General features: G+C 41.9%; 1 protein-coding gene across 1 annotated transcript; it reads left to right on the forward strand.

Annotated features, from left to right (window-relative positions):
• Positions 1 to 239: 239 nt before the first annotated feature.
• On the forward strand, positions 240 to 12,568 carry sestd1 (SEC14 and spectrin domains 1). The gene is made up of 19 exons (XM_057042889.1): positions 240 to 503; positions 2,145 to 2,214; positions 2,302 to 2,410; positions 2,564 to 2,654; positions 3,153 to 3,266; positions 4,312 to 4,425; positions 4,513 to 4,607; positions 4,777 to 4,832; positions 5,357 to 5,449; positions 5,637 to 5,794; positions 7,090 to 7,212; positions 7,431 to 7,625; positions 7,823 to 7,937; positions 8,308 to 8,473; positions 9,502 to 9,583; positions 9,678 to 9,800; positions 10,672 to 10,863; positions 10,938 to 11,041; positions 11,477 to 12,568. The coding sequence occupies exons 2-19, from the start codon at positions 2,145 to 2,147 to the stop codon at positions 11,748 to 11,750; spliced, it is 2,274 nt and encodes a 757-aa protein (XP_056898869.1). The 5' UTR covers positions 240 to 503; the 3' UTR covers positions 11,751 to 12,568.
• Positions 12,569 to 16,009: the final 3,441 nt, after the last annotated feature.

Below are 16,009 nucleotides of genomic sequence, written 5' to 3' on the forward strand. Positions count from 1 at the left end.
CTGTGACGTGCAATTGTTTAGCCTTTTAAATACAATCAACAAAAATATTAGCTCTTTTCTTCTTTCTTCCTCCTCCTTCTTCACATTATTCCAAGTGATCTCCTGAAAACAACTGTGCAGAATACTTTCGATACATAAATGTGTCAATCATGTGGATGTAATTAGTGTGCAGGCTGATTCTTCCATGTTTATCCAGACTTTTATTTGGAAATCTGCATCACCGGAAGTCGATTTTTTTGTCGGTCTTTACTGCGTCTGCGCAGAGCCGCGAGGTCCGCTGCTGCCAGCGTTCACTGTTTGCACTCAAAGAGAAGTGATAACCAGCTGAGATCTCCAGCGTTTTCTGATGGGAATCAGTTTTAACATACATTCGAATAATCAGACTGAGGGGAAAAAAGATTAGGAGGAGGAAGGAAAATAAACCACAAAAGAAGAAACGGAGAGGAGAAGGACACAAGGAGGGTAGAATCGGTACATTAGAATGCTGCAGATTTGACTCAAAGGTAAGCAAATTCACCCGATCAATATTTAAAGCTGATTGGTGATGAGTTGGGTTAGGGTGGTCGGAGCCGCAGCCACCACAGTCTGCACTGGAGATGACTGTGGCCCCGGGCCAAACCGAACCAAGCCCAGACAAACCGAGTTGGTGTCGTCCTTCCTGCAGTCTAGAGGCAGGCAGGCAGGCCGCAAGCAGACTGTGGATCAGGGGCTGAATGCAGAGATGTCTAATGAACAGAACCGAGGGACACAACTGAGGGGAAAGTGGGTTGCATTGAACAAATCCCCTGCAACACAAAAATGGGGGAAAATAAGTGGGTCACTGGTTACTGGGCCACTGCAGACATTGGAAAAGTCCCAAGTACTACTGTAAAAATATTTACCAAAAAGGTCTGCAATGGCCTTTTTCTTAGCTCAGTATTGCAGTACCATCAACATTTAATATTTTATGTTACAGTTATCATGCAAGACGCTACTAATGACAATCGATTGCCTCAGATTCAGCCTGACTGTTGTCTGACAGCAAATAACAGGATGTGTACATGACGCCTGTAATCCAAATCTGCCCTGAATGCTACCAGCTGAGGACAGATTCCCTGGGAATGTCATGCTGCTGTCTGTAATACTCAGGAAGATGGTGGATTTTCACCCACCGTATCTGAGTCATTTTCCGAATTTAAGAACATTAAATGGCTACTTTACGCAATAATCAGAATTGTACACAGCTGGATTGATGTTGAGCAGGTTTGCTCGGGGTTTCCCACTGAACCTCTGGAAGACCAGGTTCCAGATACGTTTGAATACTGAGCATTACTGGCATAATTACTTAACACCATTACAGATCTTACAATTACTATAGAAGTGTGTTGTGATTTCAATGTCAGGTATAATTATTTAAGAGACTTAATAGTTACTAAAATTTGGCCATTCAATTATGTTTTTTTCTTAAAGTGCAGCTTTTATATTGCTGGATTTTGTTGATGAGCAATAGCAATACATTTTTATTCAGATCTTTTTGTGTGTTCTGAGCTACCGTAGAAACATGGTGGGGTGAGATTCAGGCACGCCAGGTTAAACATCAATCTACTCGACCAATGAAAACACAAGAATGAGCTTGCTGATGTTAGCATAAATTACTAACATTTCTGTAAACATTAGTCAATTCTAAACTTAATGTTTGTGAAACTGAGATGTGGTATTTTACATTTCGCTGTTTGAAGTCACGTTTATCCGCTGCCAGAAAACTTGGGCTTGTGTTTAAGATGGATTTTGATTTTTACTATTGTTATCAATGCATTTGTACTGATGTCTCAATATTGAGGAGTAAACAGACTGAGATTTTGGGCAGTTTAAATAGAAAATGTAGAACCAGGAACCACCTAAACCGATGGTCTGGGGTGAGAGGCGTTTTTTTTCTTTGGTCTAAAAAGGTATCAGATGTTTTGGACTGTTGACTGGCATCAGAGCGTTGTTGGGATTTAGAGTGAATATTTAAGATTTTATGTTATTTTTGGACATTTTGAACTATGTGAGGGTTCAGTCATACTATAATTCTAGTGTGGATTGGCAGTGTGAGCGTTACATTAGCTAGTTCCATCTCTGAGACTGACTGCCATTGCTCAGTGGTGCCACGCTGTCCCCAACAGATGTCTATCGTCAGCATGGAAGCAACCGTCATCCTCCCCATCCTGAAGAAGAAACTGGCCTTTCTGTCAGGTGAGAACACAAACTCGGACATATAAGATTTGCCATATCAATTTATTTGTGACCTGATGGGTCCCGTCTCTAATGATACGACTTCAGGGGGGAAGGATCGACGCAGTGGCCTGATCCTGACCATCCCTCTCAGCTCAGATCAGACCAGCTTGGAGGAGCTCAGCACTACTCTCGACTACCTGCTCAGCATTCCCAGGTGAATCTTGGAGTCATGTGATGTTTTACTGACCCTGGTGATGTGATCCTGCAAAAGCACGTCAGAAAACAGTATTGCTGAGCAGCCCTCCTTTAAAACGGAACATCCGTCACTCTTTCAATCAAACCCTCATTCACCCGCTCTGTCTCGCAGCGAGAAGTGTAAGGCCCGGGGTTTCACTGTCATCGTGGACGGTCGAAAGTCTCAGTGGAACACCGTGAAGACCGTGGTGCTCATGTTGCAGGTATAAATATTTAAAGACTTTTAACAGCAATATAGATGGCTTCATCATGCCAGGTCCAGATGTTATGATTTCTGGGCTGCTGCTCACAAAAGATGGTCGTTTGTGCCTCATTTCTGCTGGAACCACTGGTCCTACATTCCCTGCTGTTGGAAACCAACGTTACAAAAATATGTTATAACAATAAAGTAGCATCATCATCTAATTTGCTACAAAGTACATCAATCAGCCGACCAATAGAAACACAGCAGGGATGATGGATATATTGTTGTTTTTTTTTATCTGTTCAAATGAATGCCACTTTGACCAGCTTTCTTTCCACGCAGCAACATAGAATTCATTGTAAATCCCAGTGACGCTGCATATTTAGTTGCTTGCAGCTCACAATTCATTAGAGACCCTTTTAGTGTATAAGCGGATCATTGCAGCCTGTAAGGACCCCTCCTACCTCCTAAACAATGTTTATTAGGCTTTATTCTGACACTGCCGATGCTATTTCAGAACGTGATCCCAGCCGAAGTGTCGCTCGTGTGTGTGGTGAAGCCAGATGAGTTTTGGGATAAGAAGGTCACACACTTCTGCTTCTGGAAGGAGAAAGACAGGCTGGGATTTGAGGTGAGTTGCCGCTCCTTAAGCTGCTCCAGGAAAGGCCATTTTTATTTATTTTGGTCTCTGAAGTGGAGGGATACATGAATTGACTAAAATGTTTTTTCACATAACCATTAGCGTCACAGTCCTTTTTGAGATTACTGTAGCTAGTAAATCAAATAGTCTTGATCTTCTTCCATCCACTGAGTTCTGTTAGTTGTGGTGATGTTTTTCCTGTAGACCTCCTTGTTTTCTGGTTGGCCAAAGATGTGCACAGGACTGATGGAATGATAGTGGTTCTGACCTGGATCGAGCTTCTCTCAGAAAGCTACGTCACCTGTCCGATGTGTCGAGGGCGCCAGTGGCATCGCCGCCCTCCTGAGTTTGTTCTGACTCGTGTTTACAGTTGAGCCGGGATGATCGTTGTCCTTGTTCAAATTTGTAATAAATGTATCGGTTGCAGGCTACGGTACCGTCCCTTAGTTATATTTAATGGTTTATAAAACCTCAGGCATTTCAAATCCCTGCGCGTGCAGTGATTTTTACTGCAGTGATATGAATGAGCAGCGTTTATGGTCGTGGAGGTGAGCTTTGTGAGAGCAGATGTCTGCGGGTGTCAGAGGAGGGCGTGCACTTCACAGCTGCTCTGATGTATGACAAACATGTAAAAGTCACACACGTGCGCTTTGCGTCACGTCCAGTTGCTCTAAAAGGAGACGCTCCGGAGACAGCCGGCAGCTGCTGTCTGCCCACATTGCTTTATGAATTCTTTTACTTTGAAAGGATAAACCTTTGCTGAGACACAAACACTGAGGGTTCCTGAGTTGGGAACAGGCTGTGACACAGATGCTGCAGAACTCAGACATTTCAAATGGACAAACCTTGTGATGCATTATTGTCTAATAATTGTTGAACTCATGGATCACATGATCATGGGAGGTGTGCTGTGAAGTAGAAACTGTGCTGTTGTTCTCAGCACTGCAACCCACGGCGCTGAATGATTCCCCTCACCCGCCAGGAAACTATTCTGTATAACTCTAAATTGTTTCTTGTTGCGTGCGTGTCCTATCAGGTGATCTTGGTTTCAGCCAATAAGCTGACGCGTTACATCGAGCCGTGCCAGCTGACGGATGACTTTGGGGGAAGTTTGGACTACGACCATAGCGACTGGCTCAACAAGCGACTGGTCACTGCTTCATTCATTTTCTACTAAGTTTAAAGTGCATTGCTATGGTAACAGTGTCAGAAATGAATTCACTGCCCACTTTAACAGATTTTTGAGAAGTTCACCAAAGAGTCCACATCGCTGCTGGATGAGCTGTCGGTTATTAATGAAAGTGACAAGAGTACCTCAACAAACAAGGACAAGTATGTACACAGTACAGGTTTATTTACACGTCATTTATTTACAAAAAAAAAAACTAAAAGAAACTTTTTTATTATCAATCAGTTGATTTAGTAAACAAGAGACCCCTCACACACACTTACACACACACACACACACACAAATTCAGTATTTTGCTCCTGTCCCCTGCAGATCAGCTGACTCTGTTCTCTTGCCATCCTTTGACCCCGAGACTGTTCTTCAGACTGGTAAATATCATCATATCACTGTAGATGCTCTCAGACTTGCTCACTGTTGCTCTGTGTGAATGTGTCCCTTGTCTGTGACCTATTAACATTCCGTCCCTGCAGCTCAACAGGGAAAACACAAAGAATGACTTTATTTTTGTAAAGCCTAGAAGCCATCTAATGTACACTGTTTATCTTAGAAGGTCTGACCAGTATTAACAAGAGGAGGGATTAGGCCTGACATTAAATGCAACAATTTTGATGTGTTTATTCAAGACATAAAGGTTTCAATCCTGTCTGTCACGGTATTAATATAAATGTAATTTGTTTGCATACAAATACTGAGCCTGAGCGCACACACCTGTAGACGTGAGTCAGTTCTGAAAGAATGAGAAAAATATTTCTGGCACCAGCTTCTTCCATCTCGCAGTTTTTTTCCAAGGTGTGTGTGGCTGCACGCAGACACTGGTGCGGCTCTGTTTTTAAAAGCAAAGACCAACCCCAACTATTCCATAGAACCTCGCATTTGCTTGTCTTCTCTGCAGGTCACGAGCTGCTGTCGGAGCTGCAGCAGCGCCGTTTTAATGGATCCGAGGGTGGAGGAGGAGGAGGGGGAGGAGGAGGCGGGGGGCAGGCAGGTGAGAAGAAGAACCTTGGCATACATTTCCCATCTCACATAAGCTTTAGTTGATTATGGGCTCATCTGCATGGGTTTCTAGTATGAGTGTCTGAGATTATATTAGGTGTAAATTAATCACAAACGTGAGACACGGAGGCGGTGCGGGATCTAAAGCTCCGTGTCCCCTGTCCGCCCCTGACCTTCAGGTCCAGCCTGGTGTCCCATGGAGGAGGAGCTGCTGGCTCAGCCTCAGGTGATAAAGCTGCTCGACTCACTCAGGGAACAATACACGAGGTACCAGGAGCTGTGCAGGCAGCGGAACAAGCGCACGCAACTGGACGAAATCCACACCAAAGTCATGCAGGTCTGTCCACGCTGGGCTTCACATGCACACCCAGAATGTCATTATTATCTGCAGTTTTCATGTAAACGAGAGGTTTACGGAAAACAGATTAAGGAAGAGTAAGTAAATGCGTCTAAAGCGTTGTATTATGGGATTATTCCCAATAATCGTTTATTAGTGCACGTGTAAACGCTCTCATTCAGTCCTGTGGGCTTAAGCTGCGTTTCCCTGTCACAATGTTCAGTATTTTAAGATGTGTTTGGAGTTGTGTTCCCTCTGTGAGGCGTTGGGGATGATGGTGGATAGCTTAGCTACATATGTAGCATGACATTAACCATTCGACCAAAGGAATGTGAAATATTATGGTCTGCAGTCCATTGATTTTTTTTTTTTTTTTAGGTCATCTCCCACTAATCTGATTGGCTGGGTAAAACCAGAAAAAAACCTCTTCGTTATTTAAGAATAATTCTTCTTTTTAGTTAGTGTTGGACAACATAAAATAAATCCCAGCCATGTTATTGGCTGATGTATCAGCCATGATTGCAGTTGGCACAGAGACACCAACAAGGTGTCACTATGGTCTTTCTTTTGCTTCCTGCTGCAGTTTCCACCTTCTTGTTCTTAAACACTCCTTTTTTAGAAATTGGTTTCATTGCATATTCTTTTGACCAGCTGACCCCGTGTCAGCGAGCCTCCTCGCGGATTATTAAGTCACTTTGATTCCTGTGGCTGCAGTACGGCTCTTCTCTGGGAAAACTTGGGTTTCTATGGTAACTAGACTGAAGGATTTAATATGAAGGATGGCCTATTTCTGGATCCGTGTGTGTGTGTGTGTGTTAGCACTTATAGCATCATTGACCTGATAAATAGACTAACTGACCTCATTCAGCACTAGTCCAGCCAGTTGTGAATAATCCCGGATTTCGTCAAATAGGGATGACGTGAGGGCAGTGGAGGTGTTTCAGGAGATTATAGTGTAGAAATGTTTTTGGATAGTTCACTTACGATTTAACAATATTCTCGCTTTAAGCAAGAGAAAAATTTAGTCTTAAATTTATTAAACAAAGGGTTGAGTCATAAATATAGACCTAACTCTCTGAACTGACTTTCAGATCAGGGAAAATGTGGCACATGTATAAATCTGTTTAGAAGAGGTCATGGAAAGATCACCACATCTGCTCCGGCTGCTGCCAGGATTATTTCATGTTACATAATTTCGATGAATGTCCATCCAATCAGCGAAGCGTTGGAGAAAAATGACGTACCCCAACAGGAGTTCTGAAAGTCCACTTTGTGTCCTTTACACTGTGTCTCAGGTGGTCACGTGGCTTCAGGGTCCAGGTTCAGAACTATTGAAGACCCAGCAGGAGATTGGAGACTCGATGCGAGCGGCTCAGGCTCTGCAGCAGAAACACGAGGAGATTGAGAGCCAACACAGTGTAATGCAACACACACACAAAGGGCATGAAGTTAATAATTATAACAGCCAACATGATCGTTTAAAACCATGTGCCACTGCTACTCTCATACTCCAAGTGCCGTGGAAAATGCACACAATTTGGTTCTGCAGACTTTTGCCACCGACTCTTTAAGTTGTTTCCAAAAATACTCCGCTGTTTCTGTCAGTGCTTTTAAATCAGGCTGACTGTGTCTACAGGAGTGGTTCGCTGTGTACGTGGAGTTGAACCAGCAAATTGCCACCTTGCTCAGTATCGGGGAGGAGGAGGATGTGGCGGAGCTGAAGGCACTGCAGCAGCAGCTGAGTGACGTGTGTTACCGACAGGCCACCCAGCTGGAGGGCCGACAGAACGTCCTGCAGGCGGCGCAGGGCTTCCACAGCACCTCCCAAGAGGTTCGACACTGGTGCCTTCTGTCAAAACTGTATTCAGTGTGGTCAACCATACAGTTTATAATGAGATAAGAGGGGTTTGCCCCTAATAAGGAGCTTTTTTGTGCAGTTAGGTCCTAGAGTATTTGCGCAATGACACAGGTTCATATGCAGTTGTGTTGGAATAATGAAGGGGCAACGCCCTCTCTCCCTCCCTCCAGTTGTCCCAGCAGTTGGACAGTCTACTGGGCATGCTCTGCGCTGACGTGGCTCCGGCGGACGGAGCCTCGATACAGCAGAACCTTAAACTGCTGGAGGAGAAGCTGCAGAGTGTCGGTGTGTGCTCCTTCTGTTGATTTTTGCTGTAAACATCTTCTTTTTATAGATGCTAGAAATGAAACCTTTCTGAATTCTTCTCTGTCATCCAGGCCTTGTGCAGGCTGCCAGGATGAAACACATTTATGCCATATTCACCTTGGATTTAGAATTTAATTACTTCCTGTTTGCCTTGATTAGAGGGCAATAAGATATATTTTCACATCCTCCAGCATCATCACAGCAGGTTGTGACTCTTTGTCTGGCCAGAGCCGAGTCTAATCTGATCTCTGTCATACAGTTGTAAACCGTCACTCCCGGAAATCAGATATTGAGAAATAAACTGAGGTTTGTGATCTGGACACAGTCGGCCTGTCTTTCCTCCGTGCAGAGGCGGGTCTGGCTTCTCTGCGGCAGAAAGGGACGATGGTGATGGAGCTGATGTGTAACCAGCCGTCCTGGCCTCTGGAGGAAGCCGGGAGTCCGGCTGAAGAGCAGCAGAACAATGTTCAGCACATCCAGGCCGTGATGGAAGAGATGCAGCTGCGTAAGCAGAGGTAACCCACTTGTCTTTTGAACATGGAGTGAGGTTCTTTTCACAATTTGTGAAAGGTTCCCCGGTGGTGCAGTCCAACTCCATGTGTACTGACACAGTTCCCATCAAAAATAGTCTTCCCACAGATTCTCTGTGGAGCAGAATGTCGACCCATTTCTGGGAAACAAATTTCTGAAGATGAAGTTTCAAAAGTTCTGTTTTATTTTTATCTGTCAATTAGATTTTCATATTTTATTGATAAAACGACTCACAGAGTTTGTTTTTGTTCTGCTTTTCATGGTTTGGTTCATCGTACTTTTCCTTTAATGGCAGAACGAGCCACAAAAGCACTCCTGACCAGGCAAAAATGAACAACATAATATCACAGAATACTGCTGAAATAGATGAGCAGTCCAGGAAAAATTCACTTGACTGAGCAGACTGAAAAAAATATTATTGGTCCAGAAGGACTTAATCCTCCTGACACCTGGGCCAAATTCACCTCTTCTAGATTTTTACCAAAAAGAGGAAAGCAAAAAAGTAAGAAAGAGGTTACAGGAATGAATGTTTTCAACTTTTAAGTTAATTATGGCCATTTGGGATTTTCTCTCTTGCACAAGGACAGTACAGAGTGTGACTCAAATCATGTTTTGTTTTTCCGAAGGTCGAGGAAGAAAATCCTCCCTCTCCTGGAATGTCAGTGACTCCAGTTATGCTGCATCTAAAAAGAATAGTTTCAAAGCAATTAGACAAACTTTTGATTTTCAAGATGATTCGGGAACTAAGAATAGTTTTAATTATGAAACTAAGTAATTATTAGATTAGATTCAACTTTATTGTTATTGCACATGTACAGGTACATAGCAACAAAATTCAGTTTAGCATCTAATTAGAAGTGCAAAAAGCGCAGCAAGTTCAGATATATTAGATTAATTAAAGCTGAGTATTTTTCATAGTTTAACGTATTAGCCTGTAGGGGGCAGTGTCGGGCTTCTATCCAGCCTCTTAACACTCTGTTTTGTGTGTGTGTTTGTGTGTGTGTGATTACAGATGTGAGGACATGGTGGATGTTAGGAGACTGAAGATGCTGCAGATGGTTCAGTTGTTTAAATGTGAAGAAGATTCGTTACAGGTACTGAAACATGATGACATAAAAACTATTGATAAAAAACAATTCCTGTAATGTGTGTGCGCGCGCGCGTGTGTGTGTGTGTGTGTGTGTGTAGGCAGTACAGTGGCTCGGGGAGCTGTTGGATGCCCTGCTGAAGACTCACATCAGATTGGGTGATGATGCTCAGGAGACCAGGAACATGCTGGACAAACATAGAAAGTTTGTGGAAGTTGCCCAGGTGAATTCTACTGTCCAATATAAATAAAAAATGGTTAAAACAAACAACAGTATCAGGAGCAATTTCAGGAATATGTTCTTACGTAGAGGAAGGTTTAGACTGTAGGGACTTAGAATTAAACCACTATCTGCTGTTTATGTGAAAGAAAACAAATGCTGAACATTTGTTTTTATAAATACTACCTTTTATTTTGACTTGGTGTAGCTGTCCATTAAGTATTTAGATGCTGCATTTGCTCTTCTGTTTATTTAATTTAACATATTTTGGCTTCTAACGGATACATACATTTTAACTGCCAGTTAATTATTCTAGCTCTCCAAACTTGCCGTTTAAGTGTGATTAAGCGCTTCACCTTTTAATTTCAAACTTGCATTTGTACATAGTCATTCCTACATGAAAGCATCACACCTGCTTTTGTATATGTGCAGGTGTTTCTTGGTTGTTCGGGCAGACATGGTCCAGACTGGCCTAAAACGATCAGAATACAGTTGTGTCGTTTCCTCATTCCACCACCAGGGGTCGCTGTGGATCCATAGAATTGATCTTTGAAGCTTCAACATGTCTGTTGTACCAATAGAAACAAAGCTTGAAAGACTTGACCTCTATTTACTGGTATTAGTTGGTGTGTAAAATACTACTATATAGGTTTCTGATTGCTACCCTGGCTTTTGCACAGTGTGTCAGACTTGCATTGGTGAAGAATTGGTGAAGAACTGACATGCTCATCGTGATCACCATGTTTTTGGCAAAATGAAACCAAATTTATTGACGTTACAATTCCATGCATATTTCCATGCGAAAGATTTAGATACATATTTTGAGAGAAGCACTGACAAGCGGATACTAATGAAATCTCTCTCTGGCTCTTCAGAGCACCTATGATTACGGCCGCCAGCTGCTGCAAGCAACAGTGGTCCTCTGTCAGTCTCTGCGCTGTACAACACGATCATCTGGGGACACTCTTCCGCGCCTCAACCGAGTCTGGAAACAGTTTAGCGTCAGTTCCGAGGAGAGACAGCAGCGACTGGAACTAGCTCTGGAGTTCCACACCGCTGCTGAAAATGTGAGAGTACTCTCTTGTACCATGATTAGTTCCACCCCCTCTTTGTCTCTACTGCAGTTTTATTGCTGTTTCAGGTGTTACAACAGGAATGTGTAGACATGGAGAGCCTGGATGATGTTGACTCTTCAGGGAAAACGCTGCTGGACAGACTGACCATGCCTGTTATCTTTCCTGATGGGTATGTAAGAATCCTTGTGCAGTAGCAGCTTCATTCTTTATTTTTATACCCCATTGAGGTACTAAATATTAGCGTTATGTTTTTAGTGTCATAGTGTCTATTATAGTAAAATGTAAATCCCTGGACTTTTTTAAACGAAAATTTGGCATTTGTGCCAGAATGTTGGCCTGTCATGTTTGTAGTTTCTAGGTTCAAGGCCCAGAAGGGTTAAAAACTTTGATGGAGAACTTTTCTAGTGAAGGCTTTTTGCAGTTCTGATGCTAAGCGAGTAACCATACAGTTATTAACCAAAAAGTATTATATGTTCCTGAACTAGTGACATGTTTTACAGCTTCATGTCCTCAGCTGACAGGTGTGTTGGCAAGCCGTTTGTCCTCACATTGTGACATACACGTAGGCAAGCACACATAATGAGAAGCTTTGATGTGGTTTCAGGAGTGAACAGTACTTTGGGAGTCCCACTGAAGCGGCATCAGCTGCTGAGGTTATCAGAGAGCGCCTCCTGTTGGTTGAAGAGCGACGCCTACAGCTGCAAGAAATAGGCCTTCGTCACGAGGAAGAGGCGCCAAACAGGCAGGAGGCCTGGTTAGATATGATTGGAGAAGACCTGAGAGAGAAGGAGGAGCAAGAAGAAGTGGAAGAGGACGAGGAGGAAGAGGAAGAGGGGCAAGAGGACGAAGACCTGACGAGGGCTACGCAGGATCGCTAGTGGACTGATGACGCTAAACCGAGCAGCCTTAACAAAGCTTGTAACAGAAGGGCTGCAAACTGAATTCAGCGGCAACTTCCTATTTAATTAACAGCGTTTGCAATCCGCTTCACCCTTTTACCCTTCAGACACTAGATGTGATTTCTAAAAAAAACTGTTAGTTTTATAACCCCATATCCAGTGGAATGGTTCCCTCTACTAACTTTTTCTACCATCAAGTGATTCAGCGGATTTCTTTTCAAATGGTGGAAGAACGATGTAACTGGAAATATGTAATAGAATTATAAATAGAGGAGTTGAATAAAAATACACAGCCTTCCCAGCACGTGTGCAGGATTGTTGGACGTGACCACCAGGATTTGTGCCTGATACTGTCTAAAAAGGGAGAGAACAGGCTGCTTTAGACGCCACACCAATCAGGTCAATTTATTGAACGAGTACCAAATAAAAGGGGCACAAAGCCAGAAGAAAAGTAAATATTAGCTTTAAAATTGACCACTTTGAAAGGATACACCAGAGAACTAGTCCAGTGGTTGTTTTTAACCAGGTTAGTAAACTCATCTACGATGCTTCTTGTCTTTGCTCTCACAAATGTCTCATCTTTCTGGTAGAAATCAAGGTTTGAGTGACAACAAACCCAAAAGGATTGCGATTATTTATTTCAGATAAGCTTTGGATGTAATTGATTGGTGCTTTTGAGCGATAATTGCTGTAAATCTTACTGCTAAATGATGCTCAGCACATTCTCCCGTCCTTCCAATGACTCCAGTATACAGTGGCATCACTATGACAACCTCTCAATAAAATTTCTAAATTGCTCTCTTCTGTGGGGTGTTTTTTCTTTCTTTCTTTGAAAACACAAATTATTTACTTAAAATATATTTTTCCAGCTGTGGATCTGAAAGGAAAACAACCAGTGACTATCAATAACCATTATAAGAGGCTACATTCAGAGGACAATGAGTGCATCTTTTCTTATCAAAAACACTTGGTATTGACAGTTTTAAAATAAAGGACTGATTTTCAGAGCCTTAGCTTTATCTTCATAAGTGGATAAATGGATTTCCAAAACTTAAGTCAGGTTCTCATACACATCTTTAAAAATTAAGGGATGAGAGCATTTACTGTCAACATACTGGAAAACACTCCTGAGCAAGCAAGATTGGGAAGACTCTATAAGATATAGTTATCTTACTAGTTCACTTTTTTCTGTTTGGTTTTGAAACCTCAAATCAAATCATATGTAATATTTGTGACAATAATTTTCTTTTGAAACAGCAGCAAAATGACTTTCTCCTGTATTTCTCTGGGATTAAAGCATGTATACACAAGCATTGATATCTCTATAAAAATTCATATAACGATTTAGAGCCCTACTATCAGTTGTCGGGTTCTGTCTGTTGTAGCTTAACTGTCCACAAGATGTCAGTACAGCCCAGAGATAAGGCAGCATGGTTCATGTGACGTGTGAGTAAGAATCTGTGGTTACATTGTGTCTGTTAAAAATATACAGAACTTCTTCTGTCCGTTGATCTGCAGGTAGAATTCCAATAGGCTCAGCACTATTGGCTGATGACGAAAACTCTCCTGCGTTTCCTGTAAATGATCTTAACACATACGTAACAAAGAGAACACTTTAATCCTGGGATACATTTTCTCTCTGTCTTTCTAACCCCTAAAATATACGTATGTGACTGTTTGTGACTATTGAAATGAAGAACGCCACACACAGTAACAAGTGTATGACAAATACATGCATGTGTGTGTGTGTGTGTGTGTGTGTGTCTGTTCTTTTTTGCTTGTCCTCACAACTTCAAAGGGCTGCTTGAGGGTTTAAAGGTTAAAGTTGGGTCCAGGTTAAGATTGCGGTTAGGGTTTGGCATTTAGCAGTGATGGTTATGGTTAGAGGTAGCATTATGCCAACAATCCTGACGATAGAAGTGCAAACATATCGGTGTGTGTGTGTGTGTGTGTGTGTGTGTGTGTGTGTGTGTGTGTGTGTGTGTGTGTGTGTGTGTGTGTGTGTGTGCGTGTGTGTTCTTGTGTGTCCACTTGTTGAGCCAGGCAGCAGTGGCACAGAAGAGCTCATAGAGTCCTGGGCCTTCGGTTGGGTTCTATTGTCCACAGTAATTGGATTTGGTCTGGGAGGAGAGATGGCTGCCAGAGAGACCGCAATCATCAGGTGTGAATACAACCCGAAGAGCTGAGATCTGAGATGTATTGTTTGTTGTGAATTGTACTTTTTAATACACATACAATGACAGGCACACAGATGCATGTGTAAAGAAAATAAAAACTTTTCATATGTAATATCTTTCCAGAAATGGAAAGTGATTTAAATGACAGACTCTACCTAATCCAGTTGTCTTCTTTAGTTTTTCCTATGATCATCCGTCATTACATACAAAAAAGGAAATCGATTGATTTACACAACTGTAAGCTTTTCTAAATCTGGTGTTTGTTTGTTAAAAGGTATTTAAATGAGCACGTTTTTAAAGGATCCTTTTATATTTTCTAAAGTGTGAATGATAATACATCCCTGCTCTGGGTTCAGGGTTAGAAGCTAACATGGTCATTACATCTGGGTGCAAAAACACTTGACAAGAACACGTGTCACTGTGTGTGTGTGTGTGTGTGTGTGTGTGTGTGTGTGTGTGTGTGTGTGTGTGTGTGTGTGTGTGTGTGTGTGTGTGAGCAGGGTTTAAGTGTGTCCTGGTCTGAACTGTGTAAGGGAGTTAAGACATAAATATCCTAAAGAGTAATTAACAAGCTTTATTTTACACTTTTCCAAAAAATCCCTTTACATCAACACCATCTGTCAATAAAAGAACTAACTTTATAGATTGTGGTGCTGGATTAGTACTCTTCTGATTTCAAGTCATATGAAAGTTGTAAAAATGTACAATTAAAATTGTATATCTCTTATTTGCCAAATTTAGCACATTTGCAGATTTTTCTGTCTTATTATTCTTAGCTTGGCTATGTTGCTTTTGCTAATTTCTGTTGTTTGTTGTTTATTTTGGACTACTGATGTTGGGTTTGAGTAATGGTATTTTAATCCTCTGTATGTTCTGTACATGCTGCAGAGCCGGCAATTATACAAACCTTAATGATGTGCATATTAGAAGATAGACTTGTGTGTTTTTAATGCGTCTTTTGCACACACACCCACCCACACCCACACCCACACCCACATACAACCAATCGCACGCACATTTCCATGGGAACTACACAAGCACTCTTCTCCCAAATGGTGGGTGAGAGAGACAAAGCTTTGTTGGGGCTTTGTGTTGGCTGTGTTTGTAGGTCAGGGTGACGTTTTTAAGAGCGTTTGGGTGGGTGAGTAACTAGGAGCAGCATTAAAACGCATGCAAGACAGATGAAAGCAATGCACATGCTTAAATATAATCATGGTTATGGCATCGACAGATAATGACATGATCAATACAAATATGAAAAAAGCAGTGACGGGACAGACAGAGACCTGAGTGCATGAGTAAAGACATGGAGGATGTGAGATTGCTGGAAAATGGTAGTTCTTTATGAACAGGCATGGACTTATAAAGCCAACTCCTCTTTGTTGTAGCACACTGCAGTATACTTAAGGATACTTTGGTTAAAAGGATTTCCAAAACTCAGCCATGAAGACGCTGTACTCAGAATGTCAGACTCCAGACTCCGACTTTCCCAGCTCTCTAAAATATGAAATAGTGTAAACAATGAAATGACAACAAAATGCAGGAATATTGATACTCAACAGATAAATAAAATGATTAAAATAAATAATGAATTTCCTATTTTCCCAAGAGACATGTGTCTTATCAATTAGAACTGAAGAAGGCTTCTGGATGGAAGGTGAAACGTCTTCAAAAGAGAAGAAAAACAGTCCAGTTGACACAAAAACCTACCAAAAACCTGACCTTATCAATTAGCTCTCATTCTCAGGCTTTTGCTTATGTTTGTTGGATTAGATAAATATTTGAATGAATTGCTAATAACCTTGGGGGGAGTTCTGCAATCCTAATTTGTCAAAATGAAAAAAATATCAATGCTGTCTGAGAAATGTCCATTTCCCAGGTGAACAGCCCGTGATGGCTGGATAAACACAGCTCACTCCAAGCAAAAGACAGTGTAGTGATTATAAATGTGTACGCATCATAAATGATTGTGTGTCTTCCAATTTGCAAAAGAAATTCCAGGCAACTCCTTTGACATCAACTTCCAATCTCACATCTGTTTCTGAGGATTATTCAGACCTT

Source organism: Takifugu flavidus, chromosome 1 (genome assembly GCF_003711565.1).
Source record: "Takifugu flavidus isolate HTHZ2018 chromosome 1, ASM371156v2, whole genome shotgun sequence".
In the NCBI taxonomy this organism is placed as follows: domain Eukaryota; kingdom Metazoa; phylum Chordata; class Actinopteri; order Tetraodontiformes; family Tetraodontidae; genus Takifugu; species Takifugu flavidus.